At 32.2% G+C, this 15,749-nt stretch overlaps 2 protein-coding genes and 1 non-coding gene across 5 annotated transcripts in view; 1 reads left to right on the top strand and 2 right to left on the bottom strand.

Moving 5' to 3' along the window:
* Positions 1-8,816: 8,816 nt before the first annotated feature.
* Positions 8,817-13,010, bottom strand: LOC111387680 (probable serine/threonine-protein kinase WNK10). 3 transcript variants are annotated; one of them, XM_023012255.1, is made up of 7 exons: positions 12,366-13,010; positions 11,340-11,377; positions 10,978-11,205; positions 10,613-10,833; positions 10,371-10,528; positions 9,864-10,260; positions 8,817-9,750 (listed from the first exon to the last, which is right to left on the bottom strand). In XM_023012255.1, the coding sequence occupies exons 1-7, from the start codon at positions 12,462-12,464 to the stop codon at positions 9,026-9,028; spliced, it is 1,866 nt and encodes a 621-aa protein (XP_022868023.1). In that variant the 5' UTR covers positions 12,465-13,010; the 3' UTR covers positions 8,817-9,025. The 3 variants fall into 3 exon arrangements, with proteins under 3 accessions (XP_022868023.1, XP_022868024.1, XP_022868025.1); XM_023012256.1 differs by having other exon boundaries at positions 8,817-9,747; positions 12,366-13,007; XM_023012257.1 differs by lacking the exon at positions 11,340-11,377 and having other exon boundaries at positions 12,366-13,009.
* A 106-nt stretch (positions 13,011-13,116) lies between these two features.
* On the top strand, positions 13,117-13,190 carry TRNAV-AAC. Its single transcript has one exon. It is a non-coding gene; the product is annotated as a tRNA-Val (tRNA).
* A 1,920-nt stretch (positions 13,191-15,110) lies between these two features.
* The window catches only part of LOC111387678 (plant UBX domain-containing protein 10-like), a 3,571-nt gene continuing 2,932 nt past the window's right edge, over positions 15,111-15,749 (bottom strand). The window contains exon 3 of the mRNA XM_023012253.1: positions 15,111-15,469. Within this exon, the coding sequence (XP_022868021.1) occupies positions 15,239-15,469 (231 nt within the window). The 3' untranslated portion in view covers positions 15,111-15,238. The remainder of the gene's footprint in view (positions 15,470-15,749) is intronic.

Below are 15,749 nucleotides of genomic sequence, written 5' to 3'. Positions count from 1 at the left end.
TTTATATTTCTATTATATTACTTTATCAAATCTTTAGTTATTGCTTAATGTTTGAGTAATGTTATTCGCAGTTACTCATTATAATAGTCGTTCTAAATAGCATGCACATGACAAATAATTATTTAATGTATGAATATGATGATCGCTGTAGCGAGCAATTCTTTATTTTTACTAGATATCAAACTAAAGAGGGGTTAATAGCACAAAACGTTCTTACGTTTAACATTTATTGCGGAAAACGTCCCTACGTTTCTTTTTTTTGCATTTTCGTCTTTATTTCAACGTTTCATTACTAAAAACGTCGTTTTCATCATTTTTGAATATAAAATAACCAAAATACCCTCCTATTTAAATAAAACCAAAATAATAATAATAATAAAGAATAAATTACAATCTTACTCCTAAAGGTTTTAAAAAGTGCAATTGAGTTCAAATAATTATTAAAAAGCTTAATCGCACAAAACGTCCCTAGGTTTGGTCTATAGTGTGCAAAACATTCCTACGTTTCAAAACGATGAAAATGACGTTTTTCGCAATGAAATGTAAATCTAGTGATGAAAATGCAAAAAAAATAAAAATAAAAATAAAAAATAAATTGAAACGTATGGACCTTCTCGACAAGAAGTATCAAAGGTAGGGACGTTTTTCGCAAGAAGTGTCAAACGTAGGGATGTTTTGTGCCATTATACCTTATTGAAATTGAAACAATTGCCATATGAATGAACCTCCATACCATTTCCAAAATACCATCACCCAAACTCCGATAGCCCCGCCTATTTCGACGAGATCTATGTCATTTTCAACACAACAATCGACTATACTCACCAGATCGCTTCTATTCAAGGTCTTTTCTTCTCCAAATGGGACTGCCACCTTAGATTAAAAAACTCCAACCAACCATCGCCCAAACCGCCGAACCTCCATACTATCGAACCATCTGTTAATGTTTTAAGACCATGAAAAGAAGCGCCCTGGTGAGTATAGTCGATTGATGTATTGGAAATGACATAGATCTCTCCGGAGTAGGTGGTGTCGTCGGAGTTTGGGTGATGGTATTTTGGAAATGATATAGAAGTTCATCGATTTGGCAATGGTTTCAATTACAAATAAGGCCTTATAGCACAAAACCTCCCTACGTTTGACACTTCTTGTAAAAAAAACGTCCCTACGTTTGACACTTCTTGCGGAAAACATCCATACGTTTCAATTTTTCTTGCATTTTCATCCCCATTTTCACGTTTTATTGCAGAAAACGTCATTTTCATTATTTTGAAACGTAGGGATGTTTTGCATATTATAGGCCAAACGTAGGGACGTTTTGTGCTATTAGACATTTTCATAATTATTTGAACTCACTTGCACTTTTTAAAACATTTAGGAGTAAGATTGCAATTTATTCTTTATTTTTCTTCTCTTTTTTTGTTTTATTTAAATAGGAGAGTATTTTGATCATTTTATATTCAAAAATGGTGAAAATGACGTTTTTAGCAATAAAACGTTGAAATAAGGACGAAAATGCAAAAAAAAAAAAAACATAGGGACGTTTTCCGCAATAAATGTCAAACGCAGGGACGTTTTGTGTTATTAACCCAACTAAAGAGCTAACATGCTAACTATTAGGGTAAAAAAATCATATGTACCTATAATAATTCATTTTATACTATTAAATTAAATTCAAATAATAACACAGAACACTTCAAAATCCCATTACAATCTCAAAAGTATTGCATAATAAACTTTCCTTTTTGTATATGTAAATGAAACTTTAGATTATACTTTTTATATATGCCCTTTTTTTTTATCTAACCATTTTTACCGTTCAATTTTTTTTAAAAATATTTTAGTATCTATAGTTTCAAATGTACGATCTTTATACTGGGGATACTTATAGATGAGACAATTGATTTTCAATACCTATAATTCATTTTTAGGCATTTATAAGTAAGCACGGAGTGCAAGCTTTGTATGTAAGATTAAATGAGACGACAATGTAACGTACAAGATTTTAATTTATATATCTCTTATATTATTGTTATTAAATCTTTAGTCGTTCGTTAACGTTTACTAGATATCAAACTGTAGTTTTGACATCAAGTTTGACGGTTCAAAAAAAATAAATTCCCTCCACTCATTTTTTTACAGCACATTTGATCAAACTAAAGAGCTAACATGCTAAATAGGGTTATTTTCCTTGTAGAACAAGGTTACAACCACTCACACGAGGGGCTCATGGCTTTGCTAAATATTATATGTCGACAAAGCACGCACTAACTTGCCAACTATCATAGATCGATAAAGGGTATGATCGAGGAGTGAAGCATGAGTCCTACTGTGTATGCGGTGGATTAGATTAACGAATATAGGGAACGATAAGTTTAATTTGATCACAATAAGTCTAGGAAAAATTTCATAAGTAAGATATTAAGTATGATATATTTCAAAATTAAGAAAACAAGTTTTAAATTTCAAAAATCATATTTTTATTAAATTTATTTATGATTTAATTAATTAATATATTTATTAATTAAAGATATTTAGGTTACATATATATATACAATTTGATCACAAATTAACAATTTAATAGTCACTTATTATTTTTTTTATCACAAATCAAAAATTTTATGTCACGAATTATTTTATGATCACCATTCAAAAAATTTGTATGTTACAACTTGTTCATCGGTTACAAATCAAAAAATTATTTAGTTACGGATTAATTTTTAGTTACAGCTTATCAAATTATTGGTCACAACTTATTTTTCGATCGCAAATCAAAAATTTTATAAGTCACATTTATTTTTAGGTCACGAATAAAAAAATTTATAGATCACAGATTTCAAATATTGTTAATTTTTATATGTACAATTTATTAGACAGTCACAAATTATTAATTTTTTAGGTCACACATTATTTTTTGATCAGAATATATCTTTTTCATTGGTCACAGATTAACCAATTCATTGGTCACAAGTAACCAATTAATCTGTGACCACCATCAACACTTACGACCACCATTTCAATGCTGTCTCCAACAGTACCACTACTACCATCACCGCCAAAAACACTACCACATTGATCACAAATTAATCAATTTATTGATCACAACTTTCAATCAACCAATAAAATCATCACAAACACCTACACCCAAAATAATTGCACAACTACCGGAAAATCAGATCTAAAATCATTGTATAACCATTGGTTATAATCCCAAATCCGGTGGACCCGATCACAACAATGACGCTAGCTACTTCAGATCGATGCCGCGCCGCTACAGTGGTGATAGTCTAGTAGATCGTTGTAGTGTTGCAGATCGTCGCGACAAGATGAGTGGTAACACCGAACACCAACACCACATCGTCGTGACCAGATACCGCACTAACACTGAACACCATATGAGTGGTAACACTACACTAACACGTTGCGTGCCACCGCCTGTTGCTGTCAAATGAGATGGGTTTTGGAGCCGATGAAGGAAGGGCAAGGAGGCCGAAAAGGTGAGAGTGGGTAGGTAAAGAGGGTGAGAGGAGAGTGGTAGCTGAATTTTAGAATTTGGGATGTATATGTATACTTAATTTTGTAATACAATTATTAATATTTAAAATTTATTAATTAATTAAAAAAATTTTGATTGGAGAAATACTAAACATGACATCTGATTTATAAAATGAAAATTTTAAATTTATTAGAATCTGTAATTTCTAAATAAGTCTAGGGGGGAAAGTGTATCGTTTAGTCTGGGGATACTTATAGAGGAGACAATTGATTTTCAATACCTATAATTCATTTTTAGGCATTTATAAGTAAGCACGGAGTGCAAGCTTTGTATGTAAGATTAAATGAGACGACAATGTAACGTACAAGATTTTAATTTATATATCTCTTATATTATTGTTATTAAATCTTTAGTCGTTCGTTAACGTTTACTAGATATCAAACTGTAGTTTTGACATCAAGTTTGACGGTTCAAAAAAAATAAATTCCCTCCACTCATTTTTTTACAGCACATTTGATCAAACTAAAGAGCTAACATGCTAAATAGGGTTATTTTCCTTGTAGAACAAGGTTACAACCACTCACACGAGGGGCTCATGGCTTTGCTAAATATTATATGTCGACAAAGCACGCACTAACTTGCCAACTATCATAGATCGATAAAGGGTATGATCGAGGAGTGAAGCATGAGTCCTACTGTGTATGCGGTGGATTAGATTAACGAATATAGGGAACGATAAGTTTAATTTGATCACAATAAGTCTAGGAAAAATTTCATAAGTAAGATATTAAGTATGATATATTTCAAAATTAAGAAAACAAGTTTTAAATTTCAAAAATCAGATTTTTATTAAATTTATTTATGATTTAATTAATTAATATATTTATTAATTAAAGATATTTAGGTTACATATATATATACAATTTGATCACAAATTAACAATTTAATAGTCACTTATTATTTTTTTTTATCACAAATCAAAAATTTTATGTCACGAATTATTTTATGATCACCATTCAAAAAATTTGTATGTTACAATTTGTTCATCGGTTACAAATCAAAAAATTATTTAGTTACGGATTAATTTTTAGTTACAGCTTATCAAATTATTGGTCACAACTTATTTTTCGATCGCAAATCAAAAATTTTATAAGTCACATTTATTTTTAGGTCACGAATAAAAAAATTTATAGATCACAGATTTCAAATATTGTTAATTTTTATATGTACAATTTATTAGACAGTCACAAATTATTAATTTTTTAGGTCACACATTATTTTTTGATCAGAATATATCTTTTTCATTGGTCACAGATTAAACAATTCATTGGTCACAAGTAACCAATTAATCTGTGACCACCATCAACACTTACGACCACCATTTCAATGTTGTCTCCAACATTATCACTACTACCATCACCGCCAAAAACACTACCACATTGATCACAAATTAATCAATTTATTGATCACAACTTTCAATCAACCAATAAAATCATCACAAACACCTACACCCAAAATAACTGCACAACTACCGGAAAATCAGATCTAAAATCATTGTATAACCATTGGTTATAATCCCAAATCCGGTGGACCCGATCACAACAATGACGCTAGCTACTTCTGATCGATGCCGCGCCGCTACAGTGGTGATAGTCTAGTAGATCGTTGTGGTGTTGCAGATCGTCGCGACAAGATGAGTGGTAACACCGAACACCAACACCACATCGTCGTGACCAGATACCGCACTAACATTGAACACCATATGAGTAGTAACACCACACTAACACATTGCGTGCCACCGCCTATTGCTGTCAAATGAGATGGGTTTTGAAGCCGGTGAAGGTAGGGCAAGGAGGCTGAAAAGGTGAGAGTGGGTAGGTAAAGAGGGTGAGAGGAGAGTGGTAGCTGAATTTTAGAATTTGGGATGTATATGTATATTTAATTTTGTAATACAATTATTAATATTTAAAATTTATTAATTAATTAAAAAAAATTTTGATTGGAGAAATACTAAACATGACATCTGATTTATAAAATGAAAATTTTAAATTTATTAGAATCTGTAATTTCTAAATAAGTTTAGGGGGGAAAGTGTATCGTTTAGGTCCAACTAGACATGATTACATTTTGGTCACAACTTTTAGTAAAATTGCATCTGGATCATTCACCTTCAAAGTGAACTTAAAAATCAATCCTAACCGACCTATTTGGATTGGATTGATCGATTTGAACGATTCGATTGATTTTTGTCCAGCTCTATTTACGTGTATTCAGTCCAGACGACGGAATGAATGGTAATTTCGTAATTATGATTAAATACTTTCTTCATACTTCCACGGCAACTCTTTTCTTCTACTATAATATAATTATAATTATAATTAACAGAAGCTCCGGCACATTTAGTCCACGTTATACTTCTCCATCTCACCCACCCACGCACTCACTCACTCACCTCTCTCCAACAACCCCTCTCTCACGCACACGGAAACTACGCCACTGTGAGTCTAAAATTACCTTGAAAGGTCTACTTAATTTCTTAATTTTCTTGATTGTGTGGTGCTTTATGTTTCTGGGTTACTGGATTCAATTGGGTCGTTCTTTCTCTTATGTGGGTTATGATTTTTCTTCCCATTGTTTCTTTTTTATAGTTTTCGAAATTGTAAAAGAAAAAAAAAATCATTGATCTTTGATGTTGCTATCTGATATGAGTACTTGATTTATGATTATCGGCTGTAATCTGGACCATAATTCTTGAAGGTTTCTTTCTTTTTTTTCTTGTGAAAAGCATATTTTTTGGTTAATGGATAAAGGCTAAGAATATAATTTTTCATTGTTCATCCTTGTTCATATCTGCTATTTTATGGTGTAAAATCTTGTTAAAGATGGTGGAATTTGTGAATTAATTTGTCTATATTCTATTTTCCTTTTAGATTTGAGTGCTTATCCAGTGACATTAACCACATTAATTGTTTTTTAGCAATTTTATTTTTAGCTGAGTTTCTTGATTATTGGAATATGGCAATTTAGACACAATTGCATTGATAAGTTCTTTGCTGTTCAGGATCAAATTATGGCTGGTTTCGTTCCAGGTTGTTATTCTTCTAATTGAATTTTATCCATACCTCTCAGGTCTTGAAATTCGCCTTGCTCTGAAATAAAACTTAGTCGGATTCAATGGTGCATAGTTGGAAGTGATTATAACAGGTGTAACTAATTGAATATCAACACACTGAAATGTGAGTTTGATATACAAAAATACCACTAACATTATGTATGGAATGCAAATTACATGAATCATATTGGTACTGTAAAACACCGAACATTTTGTAAAACACGACGGAAGTATGAATGATATGGGTAGGGTAAACTATAAGCATGAATTCATTTCATGACAGTAGAGTGAAATATCATATCATTCAGATATTTAGTAGGAGATTTTTATATTGAGAACGTATGGGAGAAAGTTATAGTTACATCTATAACTAGATATCAATTTTGGAAGTTATTTTCATAAAACTCAATACGTAGTATATGACAGGTGGAAGGATTATGTGGTCAATGGTATTGCCGTTTTTTATCTGCCACGCCGATTTATTATTTCATTCCTTTAGGGTAATGCACGATATTCTATTTTTGAAAAGCTTGAAAATCAGTATGGTTTTGTCTTGTCCTTCAACGTCTATATATCTTATCTGCACGACATTGTTCTCAAACTTCAGCAGCTGTTACCTAGGAACACTTCTCATTTTGCTGTTTATAGTCACTTTACCATATATATCTAGATTTTCTCAAGTTAGAAGTCAGATTATGGTTTAGACTAGAGAATGCATCCATGTATGGATACATTTTTTTCTTACTTTTTAGGAAATGTCATGAAGAATTCAAAACCAGGAAAAAGTGCAGCACATTTTGGGATGAGTCAACAGGCATAATGCAATGGTTAATGGTCTTCTCTTTGTTATTCCTTTGGCATATCGATGAGGGTAGGCGTGTATTGATGAGATTAACATAAGTTTCACCTAGCCACTCTCTCGACTTCCTCTCTGACTGAAAGACTGACCAAAAAAGAAAACGGAAAAAACATGTGACTATTCTTGTTGATTTTTGTGCACTGTCTTGCAGAATACATGATGGACATAGTCAAGGGTAGTGTTTATTTGAAATATAACAAAATATAATTCTCAACATTTTATTTTGGCTACAGACCAACCAAGCTATACAAAATATAACAAAATATTTAAGTAAGGCATGTGTAGTGTTTATTTGAACTCCACTTGATCGATCATTTAACAACTTCATTTCTTGTCAACTCTCTTTTAAAGCAAAAGAATAAAAACTAGTTATATATTTGCAAACTTCTGAATATATGGGAAATGCTATCGTATTATTCATCACCTTCAAAGAAAAAGCATATCCCTTGCAATTATTAAATTTCTAAGTACTCGTTGACAATCTCGACGAGAGTTCCTCAAACTCATGTTCCTCAATATAATAATTGATCTGTTTAAGTGTTGAAATATTTTTGAAGAATTGATTGTATTTAGAAGTGTTAAAAGGGTATTTTAAGTATTACCTTACTGTCAAAGGTGTCACAACATGGATGAAAATTCGTTGGGCTGATTTAAGTAAGTCTTACCGCTATTATTTATGCTGAAAGAAAAATGGTTATTCAAAAACTTGAAGTAATGGAGCTTTATGTAATTTTCAAAAAGAAAAGGGAGACTAAAATTTTCATAAACTTTAGGGGAGGTATTCTTCATTTAAAACTAGAGAAGAAGGGAGGGGTCTTTCTAAAATTGTCATGAACTCGGGGGTATATGTGATATTCAAAACTTAAACTAAGAAAGATTTGTGTAATTTTAGGGAAGTGAGGGAATGTCCACGTAATTTACCCTTTTTTTAAGAAAAGAAAAAAATCCACTTAAATATAAAGAAATCTAATTCATTATTCGCGATCCAAACAATATGAGCTGCTAGCAAGTAGAATGAGGCTTAAATAATTTTTTTTTTCATTATTTATTTTACCAACCATTCGACCCAATTCATCCCTTCGACACAACATTTTACCTGTTTATGCCCGATTTTAAGAAATGCATTAGCTAACAGACAGCTTCAGTGGGCAGAGCCCCCTAAAACTACAGCAAAAATATACAAACGGAAGGAGCCTATTTCATAAGCAAACAAGTGAAATAACACAACTCCAAGAAATTTGTCTGTTTCATAGGATTTGGGATGAATGAAACCAATCCCAAGTGCAATTTGGTAATGGATTACACGTTTCAAAGACTATGACAATCCACAATTTGCCTGCTTCATGAAATATAAATAACAAGGGCAAAAATCCTCAAAAAATTAAAAAACTGTTAACATTGCTAGAGGTAAACTGGTCACCAGCACTTGATAATAAACTTGCAAACATTAAAAAAGCTTATTTAACACCCTGAAGTACTGGAAGTGAAAACAAAAGTAAGGTTTACACAATGGAGTAAAGAAATTGGTTGGGAAAATAAGGAAAAGAAACTATTATGTTTAGACAACAAACAATTTCTTTGAGCTCCACCTCTTTTTGACGTTTTCAATTGCCTCCTCCCTCATCCTCAGAAGCTCCCGGCAACGTAGCTGATACTGCAAATCAATTGCATCAAGCTCTAGCTTCAGGTCATGGCAGTGTTCTTTGTCGTGGTCTTTTTCACTCAGCGGCAAGGAAGTAATGCTTACACACATATCATTAGACACACCATTCCATGAACCCACGAAGGAGGTCCATGAATTCTTTGTACATTCACTCATTAGCGATTCACCAATGCTCGCCTTGTGCTTCTCAAGGTCACAAGCGGATATCCAATCATTCTTATGTCTGGCATCTGAGGTTGATACCACATTGTGTTTGGAAGATGGCACGACTGATTCTCCAGCATCATTGCATTTTGATCCAGAGAACTGTGAAGAAAAGCCTTGCAAACTACCTTCTCTGCCAGGAATGATATTTGAGCCATAGTCTTCGGTATGGGGTGCTAATACCTGATTACTCTGAAGCACAGCAGAAACACCGTAAGAACTCTGAGCTCCACCCAAACTTCCAGAAGAAGTTTTCCAGGTGGGCACAAGTCTTAAAATTAAGCTGTCAATTAACTCGGCTATAAAAGCAATATCTTCACTCCACAAATCAAGCTGTTCTACCATCTCCGAAGCAATTGAAAGTGCCGTATCAGCATTAAGGTAAAATATGAAGTGAATATTTCTCGTCCGACCTGCTAGAAATATTGAAATCACTAACTGTATAATATTAGTGTGCTTAGAGAGGGGGGGGAGTAGAATCAGAAAATGCTTAGCAAGAGATCTTTGTCTGTATGGCATAATTACGTACCAGACAAGTCAGCAATCCGCAAATTTAAAGATATTGTATCGTCGTCAAACTTTTCCCCTTCTATGGTAAATTCATTTCTCTCACTGTATCTCTGAAGTTTTACAGTAGAAGAAGTTCCAATCATGCTACGCGCACAAGTGCCAGCTGATATCATATTGTAATTAGGGTCCACGTCCATGAAAGGCAAATCAGATTTTAGCGAGATCGTTGACTTAGGTGTAAAATCAGTTAGCTGCAGAGGACCACACATTAAATCCTTAGGATTCTCGGCCAAAAGGAATGCTTCTTTCAAGAGCTCCATAGCAGTTAACCTCTGAGATGCTGGAGCCAAACAATTTTCTATGAACTGTTTCACTACGGGGTACTTCACTTTATTCAGAGCAGCTGGTTTTATGCCCTGCGATAGATTAATTATGATGATAAATGAGTTACACTTCTATTAGATGAGGAAGATGCATTTTAGGGTCTTGCTATATGGCACAGTATAGCAGTGGTCAATGAACTTACTGAAGTGACCTTCTTGTATATTTGTGCTTGATTTTTACATTCACTGTATGGGTATTCACAGGTAATCAACTCTAACATACACATTCCGAAAGAATAAATGTCAACCAGCTCATTATATTCCTCTTCATAAAGCTCTGGGGCCATGAACTCGGGAGTACCTGTGGGAAAATCAATGGGCTGAAAACTTTAGAGCAGCAGGCTAAATAAAAGTGGCAAAATCTCTCGCTGCAAAAAGTAATTACCAATAACACTTCGAGCAATGGGTTTGTGCATAATTGTGGCCAATCCAAGATCTCCAATTTTAACTTCTCCGTGATTCCCATTGACAAAGATGTTGTCACATTTTAAATCTCTATGAATAATAGGTGGACTGTGAGTGTGCAGATAATGTAAACCTCGCAGGATCTGCCTAGCCCAGTTCTTGATGGCCTTTAAATCAATGTTCTTATGCCTCTTACGGTACCTAAATCATAAGGAAAAAAATAAAATAAAAAACTTTTCCTTAGCAACAGAAATGTTAAGGAAAAAAAAAACCAAAAAAAAAAAACAAAACACAAAGTGAACAGCTCAAATAGAATAAGAACCAAGACAATGAGACAACACTTACTGCCTCAAACTTCCTGAGGTGAACAACTCAGTTATCATGTTAATAGTTTTTTTCTCGTCATCCACCCAAGAAGCATATGACCTTATGATGTTTTCGTGTTTCAGGGTCCTTAACAGGTGAACCTCAGAGTATAACCTCTCTAAATGTTCAGGTGATTGCAGTACATCATCAACGCTCACTTGGTTCCAAGCAACTTCTATTCCATCTATTTCATCAAAACCCTTGTAGCTACAAAAGAAAGCAAGCAGAAGTAAATTTTGACAGGCAGATTAATACTCACACTTGTTGGATAATACACTTCCTGAAAGTGACAATAAACTAGTCTATAAGCAAAGATACAGAAGATGGTCTAGGAAGCATACACATTCTTGAATGCTCCTCTCCCAAGGATTTCATTATACTGAAGAAAGAAACAGAAAATGGTAATAATGCCATCAAAACACAAAAAATTAAGCAAGATATCAAAATAAATAAAGAAGAAAATAACAAGCCAGTAGTATGAACTAGTTTTCCATAAATGCGTGTGCACACTTTTGTAGATTTTTTTTTTGTAAAGCCGTAGGTGGGGGCGTAACTTTTAAAAAGATTCATATTCCCCAAAGTTTCTATTGAATTACATAATATTATTGAAAAACTCAGAATTCAAGACGTCACTAAAAGCAATTTCTGACTTAGAAATATAAATTATAATAAAATTATGAATTATGATCATAGAAACAATAAATCGAGTCTGTTCCATGCTCACATCGACTTAACAGGCATGATTGTCCAATAGAGAAGATACCTTCTAACATTATATTTTATGAAATTTTGAAACATAAGAGAAAGATAATTTTACATATTAAACTCACTTATCAATGCTATCCTTTTCACCCACCTGTGCAAATGAGTAAACACTGATCATTCATATCTCATCAATGATTAACATATATCTTCCAGTAAACAACAAGTATGCTTGACTATGGACTCACTGGTAAATAGTAATGGTTCGGAAGATAATAGCATTACGTCTTTATTGAATTTAAGCCCAGTTACTGAAATAAAGAAACCCAAAAACAACACTAAACATTATAGAAAAATTTCTAATAATTTATAACTAGCTTGAAACCGGAAAACAACACAAAACGTTATGGAAAAATTCTAATAATTTATACGTAGCTTGAAACAGAAAAACAACACAAAACAGTATGGAAAATTTTCTACTAATTTATACCTAGCTTACACAATCTAATTCGATGCACAGGGACTAGAAAAGTAAAACAAGAACACTACACAAAACTTTATTCCAATAAAAATGAATAACAAAATAAACTAAAAATACAAGCTTTTATGTAGCTAAACAATGAATAGAAGACTTCAAATCTAACTTGTTTGTAATAAGAATATACCCGAATGTAACGCTTGTCGGGGGAAATTTCTACGACATCAGACTCAGTATGTTCCATCTTTGGTTTCTCACTCCTCCACACAATATCCCCACAATTCATACCCAAAAAATTAAAAAATATAATCCAGAAAAAGAAAAAAAAATTTTGAAAAACTAATTGAACTGTACAGTTATAATTCTAGTTAAAGAAAGAAATGTTCAGAGAAGGCTTCACATGCAATGGAAAATGTGTCGATGCCCGACCCAAATTGAAATGGACATCCAAATAAATTCAGTTGCAGTGAATACAAGGAAGGATTCGAATTCGAATTTGAATTTTCTTTTCCTTCAATTACCCTACCCATCTCATTTAATTCTTCAACCCCGAAAAAAAAAATTGTAAAACTGAAGAAGTTAATTGGGACAAAGAAAGAATTAAGGCATGAGATAGGAAACCCTAGAAATCGGAAAACAAACCCTATTGACAATCGAAAGCGGAAATTGAAAAGAGAAAAATTATAAAACCTAGGCACGAGCAGAACTGATTAATGGAAATTTATGGATGAATGAACAAATATAACAGTACAAGGGGATTTTCGTTTCGAATTTCTTTGGAAACCATTGATTTTCCTTCCGCAAATATAGAATAGATTAGAATTGGATTTTGGGAATTCAATTAATTGGGGTCTACAAAGCACGAGAATCGGAGAATGCAATGCGATTTCTGATAAGAATAAGATAATAAATAATTATAGACTGTCAAGGAACACAGGGGTGTCGTGGTGTAGTTGGTTATCACGTCAGTCTAACACACTGAAGGTCTCCGGTTCGAGTCCGGGCGACGCCAATTTCATTTTCGACTTTTCCATAATAAATAAATTTTTAGTTTAGCCTTATATATTATATATATTTTATTTTGTCATTGCTATTTTCCCCCATTTTCACAATGCTTTTGGACATTTTCTTTAATTTATGAGCAAATTTCATAAATTTCCTTGAGGTTTATGAAAATTACATAGACATCCTTTTTCTTTATAAAAAATTCAAAAACCTTCTATCCTAGGTAAATTTCTTATCTTATCCTTCTCTCTTATGTTATAATTATCGATATGATTATATTTCTCGTATTTTTTTCTTAATTTTAATCTAGACAAAAATAAATTATTGTAATCCTAATTTTATTTTATTTTTTTGTATAAAGTTATGATCATAATCATATTTTTGTGAATTTGGACAATGATCTAATACAATTAATAAAAAGATGAACTAAGCCACCCCATTAAATTTAATTACATAACATTTCATTTTCCTCTCTCCTATTATCAACCACACAATCCTCCATAAAATAATATTACACATAAATCAAAAAAATTTCCTTTTTTTTCAATCGTTCATTTTTCAAAAAAATACTATTCCACCCATTTTCAATTCTAGAAAATGGTGGCCAAACGGGGGCTAAATAACCTTGGGAATGGCACAATCTATAGATAGAAATTACCACGTAAGGTTTGATGTCAAATTTTTTGCATTTTTACTATTATGATTAAACTCTAGAATTAGTATAGTATAATAGGAAAGAGTATAAAAATTTGAGAAAATACTAATAAATCAAGCAATGTAAAAAAATTAATGAATTTTCAATTATCTTTATTTAACCATTCTAAAGCATTTATTTATGATAATTTGTTAATTAGTTTTGAACGTTTTTGAAAAAAAAATTATATTTAAATTTTTATAACAATATTTATGAGTATTAAAAGTAACAACTAGATTTACTAAATTATTTTAAATAATTTATTTATGTTGATTTTTTAATTATTGTCAATTTGGGAAAAAATCGTATTTAATAAGTATACGCATTATTACAATTGTATTAAAATTTTGAACTAGCTTCATTAAATTATTCTAAAAGGTTTGTTTATGTTGATTGGTTAATTATTTGTCAACCGTATTTGAAAAAAAAAAATCTTATTTAGTAATAAGAAAGGGAAAATACGTAGTTTAAATGTAAAATAATATAACAATTTTAAAATAGAATGAGGAGTAAAAAATTAAAAAAAAATGTGTATTTATTTAGGGAAAGTAATTTGATTTTTTTTAAAGGCAAGGTATCTATGTAAATTGTAATTATCATAAACCTGTGGGTTTATAAGGCTTATGTAATTTGCTATTTAATTTTTATTGTGAATGCAAACGTGTGCGAAGGAATTGAAATTATCCACTTTTAGAGTATCACGCATCAGAATAAAGCTGGTTGAGCGTGGCCATGTTCAATAAGCAAAGCCTAAAAGAAAAGTGATTATACAATTCTTTTCATTTAAAATTATGTCATCCAATCAATCATCACATTTGCCCTTCCAAAATCATGAACATTGCTACTTGGCTCACTATCCAGGTCAGCAGAAATATCATTTCAACGAAGAAAATTTTGCTTCCTTTAATGTTACTTCTTTAGTTATATCTAGTACTATTCAATCCAATAATATGCCACAAACTTTGCACGTTCCCGAAAATTTTTATTTTATTTACCTCATCATTTCACGACACATCCCCAGAATGACATTAATTGTATGAATTTATTTGCTTGTGTAGAAACAGTGCTGCCAAAATTTCACCAGATAATGCTGTGACAACATCTAATTGGTCCTTTTTTTCTTGGCCATTGTTCAATAAAAAACCTGCCAAGTGTATTCTGTGTAAATTTTGGCAGCATTTTTTCTGTACACAAAGCAAGGCTGTATTTGACTTTTCTTTGCAAATTCGAAAATGAAAGAATAAAGTCAAATATCAACAATTTGGGAACAGAGAATATCGTTAATTGGATCATGCTGTCTCTATCAGAAAAACACATCAAAGGAAATTCCCTACAAAGTTTCATCTGGGATTACATTATTCTCATGAGTTTGATTCAACGAAAAGGCTCGCCTGAGGATGTAATTTTGCTTCTCTCAGAGACAAAGGAAGTTTGTCAGGGCCGTAGACAGTGCGAGGAAAGTTGGAGGCGAGGCTGTAACTATCAACTTCTAAGCAGCCCAAAGAATCAACATAGTCGTACAGTGTTTGTATAGTTGCTGTAGAATGAAACCTTCTCTCCTTGCGCTCTCCATTTGGAAAACGAACCAAAACCTAACAAATGGGGAAGAACCACGAACATTAATTTCATGCAAGTTAGTTCTTTTACATTTGAATTGAAATGATCTCTTGATCAAGGTCAATGGAGTTAGATATTTTACATCTCAATCCACACCACCACAATGAGGTTACAAAGTAAATAGCACGAAACACTTCACTTGACAGGGTATTGATTTAAATTCTTTATCAAGTGTTATTCTGCTAAATCATCCTTGAATATAAATCTCATGACTTTCTACGTTAAATGTAAACAAAAACTGGCCATTTTCTAATA

Source organism: Olea europaea, unplaced genomic scaffold (genome assembly GCF_002742605.1).
Source record: "Olea europaea var. sylvestris unplaced genomic scaffold, O_europaea_v1 scaffold4174, whole genome shotgun sequence".
Lineage (NCBI taxonomy): Eukaryota > Viridiplantae > Streptophyta > Magnoliopsida > Lamiales > Oleaceae > Olea > Olea europaea.
Note: the sequence above shows the minus strand (reverse complement) of the source record. Positions and strands in the feature narration are given on the sequence as shown.